Source organism: Chenopodium quinoa, unplaced genomic scaffold (assembly GCF_001683475.1).
Source record: "Chenopodium quinoa cultivar QQ74 unplaced genomic scaffold, ASM168347v1, whole genome shotgun sequence".
NCBI classification, from domain to species: Eukaryota; Viridiplantae; Streptophyta; class Magnoliopsida; order Caryophyllales; family Amaranthaceae; genus Chenopodium; species Chenopodium quinoa.
In genome coordinates, this window is record NW_018742969.1 from 1,385,046 (window position 1) to 1,394,685 (window position 9,640).

The 9,640-nt window shown below is 33.2% G+C and overlaps 1 protein-coding gene and 1 long non-coding RNA gene across 2 annotated transcripts; one reads left to right on the forward strand and one right to left on the reverse strand.

The window, feature by feature from the left end:
- Positions 1-235: 235 nt before the first annotated feature.
- LOC110729185 (F-box protein CPR30-like) lies at positions 236-1,739 on the reverse strand. Its single transcript, XM_021908906.1, has 2 exons — positions 918-1,739; positions 236-310 (listed from the first exon to the last, which is right to left on the reverse strand). The coding sequence occupies exons 1-2, from the start codon at positions 1,737-1,739 to the stop codon at positions 236-238; spliced, it is 897 nt and encodes a 298-aa protein (XP_021764598.1).
- A 5,062-nt stretch (positions 1,740-6,801) lies between these two features.
- LOC110729165 lies at positions 6,802-9,066 on the forward strand. The gene is made up of 3 exons (XR_002512828.1): positions 6,802-6,963; positions 7,426-8,669; positions 8,769-9,066. It is a non-coding gene; the product is annotated as an uncharacterized LOC110729165 (long non-coding RNA).
- Positions 9,067-9,640: the final 574 nt, after the last annotated feature.

A 9,640-nucleotide genomic window follows, 5' to 3' on the forward strand; every position in this document is an offset into this window, starting at 1 on the left:
TGGTGAAGCTACAAATAACAAATCAAAAACAAAACTAAAAACTTTCTTGTTGCTTGTTTTGATAAAGAATTAGCACACATTTGTTCATCAATATCATTTGTGAATGTACATTAGCATCCCTGCCCTTCTTCCTTGTTTTGCAAAGGCATCAGCGCGTCCACTTGCTTTATCGTCAAATCTTTTCCCTTGTCATCCATGAAGATTAGTTTCCCTTTGTTGCTGTTTGGGTAAAGCATTAGGGCAACCAACAACCCTTAGTGAACTTTCGACTAGCTATTCTAAATACCTCTTTCAAAGAAAAACGGAATCCCTGAATGAAAAATATACATCCGTGTTAGCTAAAAATTTTACATCTGGAGTTCAATAGATCAATACAACTTCATAAAATATGAAGAAAAAATCTTATAAATTATTATAGCAACAAGCCAACAAACATATGTTACATGAAAATAAATTTATATAATTGCACAGTCCTGATTAATTTAAATAAAAAAAAAAAAGCACCATTAATATAAAATACATATAATCTCAAGGTTTAGTTAAAGTAACAATCTCGTGTATCGCCTGAGTTACACACTAGTTTTATAATTGTAATCTTATAGAACATGTATATAATGTATCAAGTATTTTACTTAAGTACATCATGTACTCATGATAAGATACATTCCTTGCATAAATTTATTCCTAGCTAAATGTACCAAATTATTTAATCTGCTCTGTTTATGAAGACTTAATTAATCACTTTGTTAAAATTTTTGCAATGTACTAAAACATATCCTATGATTTTTCAAAAAATTACACAGATGATTGCTTATTTAATAACAACCAAAATATAATGATATATACAAGAGTAAAAATAAATTGTAGCAAATCGATCTCACTCTCTTTGCATATATCAATTAGGCTTAGAAGCATACCTTGTTGATTTGCAGTGGTCGACCACCAGGAATGTTAACAAGGCTTCCATTGCATAAATAAACTGAGGTTATAAGTCTAGGTAATTTAAACCCACGTATCATCTTTATCGATTTTACATTGTTATTTTTTAGATCAAACCAGATCAGACTAGATAAGCCATCATCCCAAATTGAAATCTCGTCCTTTGATTTATTGGTGTAACAAAGAAGCTTTAAACGCCAAGGACTATCATAGATGATATTTACTGGTAGTTCCAAACATTGATTTGATATTTCGAACAATTTCATCCATGATTCATTCACTCCGTACTCTTTCATCACCCATATATCCAATTTATTTTCACTTGGAATCTTAAAAATCACATACAAACACCCGTCTAAAACTCCTAATTGTGGTTTTAAACGCGATCCAATTACTAAAGAGTAAGGCCACACGATGTCTTCCGTCCATATCTCATTACAAATATCAAAACAAGCAATCTCCAATTGACTCGGGGTTGTCTCTATAATCCAGTGAAGTAAATGGTTGTCTATTACGCTAACCTCCTTACCTTGGTGATAAGGAAATGATACAATCGTACGACTATTCTTAGCTTGTCTCCAAGAATTCATCTTTAAACTATAAACCATAACATCCATTTTGTTTATATGATTTAAACTATCGTGTATAATTCTTACTACCTTATAATCATCATTAGCAGCATCAAACCCCAACCCAAAAGTATTTGAAGTCATCGGTGAGGCCAAATCCGCGACTTCAACATGCTTGTAAATCCCTGTCGATGGATTATATACTACGATATCTAAACAATTCGACGGCATCCTTACACTACAATGCAAGCCATTGCATGAGCCAACAAAAGAGAAGAAAGAATAATCCTTAAATGCTCTTATGGGAAGAGCTACTTTCTTCAGTTTAGTGTATGGACATGTTAAGCAGTCGTGTAAGTTCGAGGTGTAGAGACATAATTTACTCTCGAGGTTGAGGTTAATGGAAAAAATGAAGAGGTGATCAACGTCGTCTAAGGCATGACAGGGGTGATTCAGGTGAAAATAGATGAATTGGGGACTCGAAATTAAGGAGTTTAAATGTTTGGAAACACACTTAAATCGGCAAAGTGTTTTTACGGGTAATCTGTGGAGTATTTCGTTGATCAGTATATGATATCGATTGGTTCGACGTGTAGTAGTCATCCAAAACATCTGTTCTGCTTACCTAGAAGAAAATAAAAATTTAGAGTTTTGATGGAGAATATAGAAATATGGAAGAGTTTAGGTTAGAGGCGATGCATATTTGTTTTACAGTTTTGCTATCCACAATATTCTCTGCTTGTATAGTCACAAATTCAAGATTTAATTACTCTTGGGTTTGTATTATCAGTTTTTATCTTAAGTTGTAAAATAATCCAAACCCAAATAAGACTAATGAAGTAAAACTGTAATGGAGTACTTCATTAGTCTTATTTGGGTTTGGATTATTTTACAACTTAAGATAAAAACTGGTATAACAATCAAGTGTTTTTTTAATAGGAAATCAAGAATTTTAGTTAAGATTGGATTATTATTTGGAAAAATTGCCCAAAATAATCCCACCTTTGGAGCGTCCGCTAAAAATAATCCCACCTTTGGATTATTTTTAAATAATCCCACCTTTACCCCCTAATCTTTTTTAATGGTCTCATTTTACTTGGAACCGTTTGAGTAGGTAATTTTTTTAAAAAAGAATTAATTTACATGTGTCGCTATTTGATTGGTCAAAAATTTAAAAAAAAAATAAATAATAGTAAAAAAAGTTTAAAAAAAAAATAAAAAAACCACCACCACCACCTAAGCCACACCAATTCAGCCACCACCACCCAAACCCTTGAAACCATCATCCCACCCAGAAACTGACCGCCGCTGACCGGAATCCCACCCAGCCACCCAATCCCACACCGCTTGAAACATGTGTGTATACTTGATCGGAAAAAATTCACACCGCCCTAGCCCACTGATTATATACTTGATGGGAATTGATTGTAAAGTTCACACCTAGCCCACTAATTATATATAATTGAAACATTAGTGAATTCACATCAAAGATGCGGCTGGAATCGGGGGACGGGGTGATCGGTTACGAAGGAGAAGCAGCACAACAGCAGGAGTAGGTGTTGTGGGTGGCTAGTGGCGCGTTTGCGAAGAAGCAGCAACGCGCAGTAGATGTTCGGGCGGGTGCTGGGGTCGGGTTGGCCGGAAACTGGGAGGGGGAGGTAGGGGCAGTTGGAATCGGGAAGGGGAAATAAGTTGGTGGTCGGAATTGAGGAGGGGAAGGGATATGGTGGCCGGAATCTGGGTTTGGGGCCGGTGGCAAGGCTGCCAGAATCTGGGTTTGGGTTTTTATTTTATTTTTATTATTTTTAATTGAAAAAAAATAATTTTATTTTATTTTTTTGACCAATCATAAGCTGACACGTGTCTAGTAACTTGTAATAACAAGTTATATGACCGGTTGAGACCATTTAAAGCGGAAGAGGTGTAAAGGTGGAATTATTTAAAAATAACCAAAAAGTGGGATTATTTTTAACGGACGCCCCAAAGGTCGGATTATTAAGGACAATTTTTCCTTATTATTTTGAGTTTTAGTTAGATTGGGATTATTTAAAGTTTTAGATATAACTTACTGTACAAAGTATGTACATTGTACATGTTAAGATATTTTATATCTTATTATTGTGAATTTGTGATATATATGTCATGAATAAGATTAGAAATAATTAGTTTATTATCCATTTTTTAATATATATCGTTTTAGGAATATTCTAATAAATTCGTCATATACGTTAGGTTGTACCTAATATGTTATCAAGTGTTTGGTTATAAGGCTTGGGTAACAATTACCATTATGTAAGGCAGTAAGGGTACTGGTTTCCAACGGAATATTTGTTTGATCTCTAGAAGTAAGTTGTTTGCATTAAATTGAAACAGACCCTTAGTCAATTACTCTTACCCTCCTCAAACAAAACTAAATAGAGTTAGGTTTAAATGGTTCATTTGCATGTTTCAACCAAATAAATGAAAAGATAAAGTTTAAATAAAGATAAAGTATGATCACATTAATAGAGTAACAAGAGTACAAGACTCGAGACTCATTTAGCAATAATCGTAAAAAAGTTGCATTAATATACTTTAACGAAAGCAAAAATAAAGATGACCAATTAAATACTCCATAATTTGCAAAACTAATAAAGACCAGATTCTTCAGGTTACAATGAAGATACTAATGTACTTCGTATGATTTTTATAAAAATACTCGTAAGAAACTTAGCAAAACTAATAAATAATCATAATCATCTTCTTTTTATGTTTTTTTTTGAGGGGGATAATCATAATCAATTGAAAAACCTTTCTTTCTTGTTTTGATAAAGAATTATTAGCACACATTTGTTCATCAATATCACCTCCCTTCTTACTTCCTTGCATTGTTTCGAAACAACATCATCGCGTCCATTTGTTCATCAATCTTTTCTTTTGTCGTCCACAAAGATTAAAATCCATTTGTTGTTGTTGTTTGGCCAAAGCATTATTAGAGCGACCCTTAGTACCCCTTCGGCGACTACCGAATCCAAATACATCTTTTAATTTGAATCCCTGGATAAAAAAAGAAATAATAATCGATGTTAATAAGCTAGACTTATATATTACAACTGTATTATTGAGATCATCAATCAAATAATTTCCTTTTCATCTTCTCTATTTGTTATTGGAATCAACAGGTATTTTTATACAAAATTACAAAAGAAATGAGGCATACATACCTTGTTGATGGGTAGCGGTCGACCACCAGGAATGTTAACAAGGGTTCCGTTGCATACATAACCCATGATCGAACTTGTAGGAAACCCGTCTATCTTTAGATTCATCACCCTTTTCACATTGTTATTTTTTAAGTCAAGCCAAACAAGACGAAATTGGTCGTCACGATCCCAAACCAAAATCTGGTCTTTTGATTTATTGGTGTAACCAAGAACCCTCAAATGATAAGTGTAAATTGCCATAGCATGAAAGTCAATTTCAAACAACTTCACACATGATTCTTTCACTCCGTACTCTTTCATCACCCATATATTGAATTTATTTGTACATAAAATCTCAAAAAACAAGTACAAATTCCCGTCTAAAACACCTAATTGTGGATCTGAACGAGATCCAGTACAAGTTACTAAAGAGTTAGGCCACACGATGTCTTCCCTCCATGTCTCATTACATATATCGAAACAAGCAGTCTCCACTGGACCTAGGGGTGAACTTATAAGCCAATGAAGTAAATGGTTGTCGATTACGGCTGCCTCATCAGTTCTATCGTACACGTCCCGATTCAATGATCTAGGACAATTCTGAGCTCGTCTCCAAGAATTTGTCTTTAAACTATAAACCATAACTTTCGAACCTACTAGATCATTTAAATAATTGCGTGTAACTTTTACAATTTTGTAATCATCATTAACATGATCAAATCCAAACCCAAATTTTGTAAAATGTCTATCTTCTGTTATTGGTATGCTACTTGCTCCATGGAAGGCCAAATCCGTGACTTCAACACGCTTATAAATCCCTGTCGATGGATTAAATATAATGATATCTACATATATCGACGACATTCTTACCGTGCAATGCAGGCCATTGCACGAGCCAGCAAAAAAGAATAGATGATCAAAATTAGTATATTTTAATCCTAAGGGAATAGGTAGTTTTTTGCTCGAAATTTTAGAAGAGTCGTCGTCGTCTAAATTGAAAGTGTAGAGACTTCTTTTATAAATACATTCCTCCTCGTCAAAGTCATAGCAAAAGACGAAGACGTGATTGACGTCTAAGGCGAGGTTGAGGTGAAAATTGATGATCAGGACTCGAAATTAGTGTGTTCAAATGTTTACAAACACACTTAAATCGGCATAGTGATTTTGCGGGTAATCTGTGGAGTATTTCGTTGATTAATATATGGTATCGATCGTTTGAACGCATAGTAGTCATCGAAGCCTCTTTTGAGTTTTCTCTAATGTTTGCCATGGAGGAAAAAAGTGAGGAAAAAAAAAACTAGGGTTTTAATGGAGAATTTTAAACTATGGAGGAGATTAGAGGCAATGCACATATGGTTATATGGTATATACTGTCTCCTTATAAGTCACAAGCTCACAACTCAAAAGGTATTTTTTTTCCTTATAGAAATATACTTCCTTGCACATATCTAAATCCACTAGTAGAAAAATGCTCATTTGCGTCACCTTATTTGCGTCACTCGTAGAAACAAATGACGCAAATAATATATTTTAGCTTCACTATAAGTGATTTGCGTCGCACATTAACTACAAAGCAAAAGTCTGATATATTTCAGCTTACTCATATTTGCGTCGCTTTCATAAATAAAAACGACGCAAAAGATAATGTTATTTGCGTCGCTCATTTATTGACAGGTGACGCAAATAGCTTTGTGAGTAAATTGCGTCACTTCTTTCTTTATTGAGTGACGCAAATGACTATTACAATTACAATCCACTCAACTCTTCCTCACATTCAATATAAAACACTCTTGCTGCCATGTCGCCGTTCGAACTTCAAAACCCTATCAGCTTCAACTGAAAAATCCCCTAAAATTCAACATCAAAACCTCAATAAATTCGTCTAACTAGCCGAATCTCCAGCGCTGCCTTGTTGTCGTTCGTACTGCAAAACCCTAGCGAATTCAACAGCAAAACCCTGATAAATTCGACCCCAAACCAACAAATTTGACCCCAAAATCAATAAATTCAACCAGTAATTGAAAACCCCAGAATATCCAAGCCAAAACCCCCCATTTTCAAGCAAATCCGAGGCAAAACACCCTATTTTTGAGCAAAAATCGACCAAAACCCCCCACAAAATTCGAACTATTAAAACCGCTGATAGTCGAGATGAAATACTCTACATCGAGGCTAGCAAGGGATTGTTGCTTGTTGGTGTTGTTGTTGATGGTTAGCAGGGGAAGCAGTGGAGATGGTTGACAGTAATAAGAGGTGCGAAATTATCGTTTTAGGTAATAAGAAGTGCGAAATGATTTAATTTCGATTGATTTAAACTATTTTATTAAATTATCGTTTTATTCTATTGATTTATATGATGTTTTCAATTTTACTGTAATTAGCGTTGCGAAATGATTTTAATTTTACAAGGAATTTAACTTAGTAGATGATGTAGGGTCAAAATTTAATTTCATGAGTGTGTATTGATTTTGGCGTGAAATTAAAAAATTAATTTGGTGTTATAGTTGAATTTCTGTTTAGTTTGTTATATGTTGATTGGAATTTTGTCAGATTATTGATTTAGTGTAATAATAGATTCTTATTACAAAATTAGTAGATTTTCTATTATAAAAATAAAGTATTTGTTTCTATATCAGATTACTTCTAGAGTATTGCTTAATTATATTGACTTTTTCTTGTTTGATCGAGTGTTCGTATCTAGATATAAAGTTAGATTAGTGAATTACTTGGTGCAGATATGCAGCAGGTGCTTGTGGTTGATGGTGAGTGCGGTGGTCTGGCCTAGTGTAGTGGGCAATTTGTTGCAGATAGCTATTTTGTTGTTGAGTTGTTTGTGAATTGCAGGGGATAATGTCAAGGTTTCTCTCTCTTATATTTAGATTAACTCTAATCTTATTGTTATTCAGTGAATTTTCTGGTTTAGTTGTTCTATAATTTGAGGTAATAATTAATTTCTTACTTGATTTCTCTCATATTAAAGGTAATTTAACATTACAATTGAAGGTTTAAAAAAAAATTACAATTGAAGCGGCATAATCTAGTTCTTCATTACCGAATAAGAATTTTAAGAGAAGTAGTCAAAATAATGACACAATGTTATTCCTTTGTTTTGTGTATGATATTGTTTACCTCAAATTGAAATGATGATGTTAATTACTACTTACTGATAAAGTGATTATGAGTTGATGGCATTCTGTTTTTGCATTTCGTATTTTAAGAGAATAATAGCACTGCAATTTTCATTTTGTTTTGTGTACGAGAAGACAGGTACAATGAACATGTTTAAGCTAGACATATAAACTTTGGTAAAACAGGACTAAACTTATTAGGGCCGTGATTAATAGCAATTGTAGCTTAAATTGGTCCATAGTTTTTGTGTATGTTATTAATCAAATAATGAAATAATCACCCAACCTTCCAGCAGTATATTAACTCTGTAGAGTTCTAGCTGAAATCTAATCTTTAGTAGTCCTCATCACCAAGTGTTCGAATCGAAGGTATCATGATCTTACTCTGGAGTCAATGAATGATGCTAACATTGTATAGAATGCAAAATTCGAATAATATGTTACTAGAATTCCCATTAGTTACTGTAATAGTTGCAATTGCAGAATTTACAGGAAGAATTATTGAAGAAGATTGATTTTGATTTAATATATGTATGATCCTTAAATCATGGATATAAATTTATCAAAACTGAATATAATGGCCTGTTTTTCTCTTTAAAATTGTGAATTAAGTTCTAATCCGAGATGTTTTTCTCTTTAAAATGTGGTGAGAATGATATGATTAGTATTCTTATTTTTCATGCTTAGGTTTTATCTTGTTTGAAATGAGTTGAATGAGTCTATTGACTTTGTGGCTATGATGCGAGCGTGTAGTGTCATCAAAAATTGGGAGGAAGTGAGATGTGGCTACTATGTCGTGTACTATACGTTTGAAACAGTTCAACATCACCGTAGTAATGAGGATCTTGTTAGTATGTGTTGTCAGATCTTTCACTACTAATTCATCAATTTATTTTAAATTGGCTACACTCTTGAATTGATTAGTTTTTGTTTTTATGTTGTGTTAACAGGATTTTTCAAGAACAATACCTTATAATGGGGAGGGGATAAATGAGGTTCGAGATATTTAGTCAAAATATTTCATGATCAACGTTGAAATTTAGATTTAAACTTAGCTAAATCCATTTGTTTGTTAAACTTTTTTTGTTTTAGTTCTTAGGCTTGAAATGAATGTATTTGGGGTACCAACATTTTGGGTTGGTCTTTGTTCTTGTGTTGGTTGATGATATCAATAATTTTGAGTTGTAAAATTTTGAGACTTTGCCGAAATTTACATTTGCATTCAATAATATTGCATTTTAATTTCAATTATTAGCGTTAGCATATTACTTTATACCACTAGCAAGGAAAACAGGTACTACAAACATATACAAGCAATTATTATAATTAAAAAAAAATTCACCTCATTTGCGTCACTCATTAAACAAACAAGTGACGCAAATAAAGCAATTTTGTATTGTCTTGTTTGTCATTTGCGTCACTCCTATATAAACAAGTGACGCAAATAACAAATAAGAAGTTGATCAGACCAGGTATTTGCGTCACTCCTTTATAAAAGAGCGACGCAAATAAGAAAGGAGTGACGCAAATGACTCTTATTTGCGTCGCGCTTAGGAGCGACGCAAATGACTTTTAAATCATTTGCGTCACGAGCAGTTGCGTCACTCATAGAAGCGACGCAAATACACTATAAATAAGCGACGCAAATGAGCCTTTTTCTACTAGGATCACTCATATTAGTCGTGTATATATATATATACATACAAACATATATATATATATATATATATATATATATATATATATATACATATATATATATATACATATATATATATATATATATACTAGTTTTGTACCCGGCGATGCCCGGGTTGTTTAT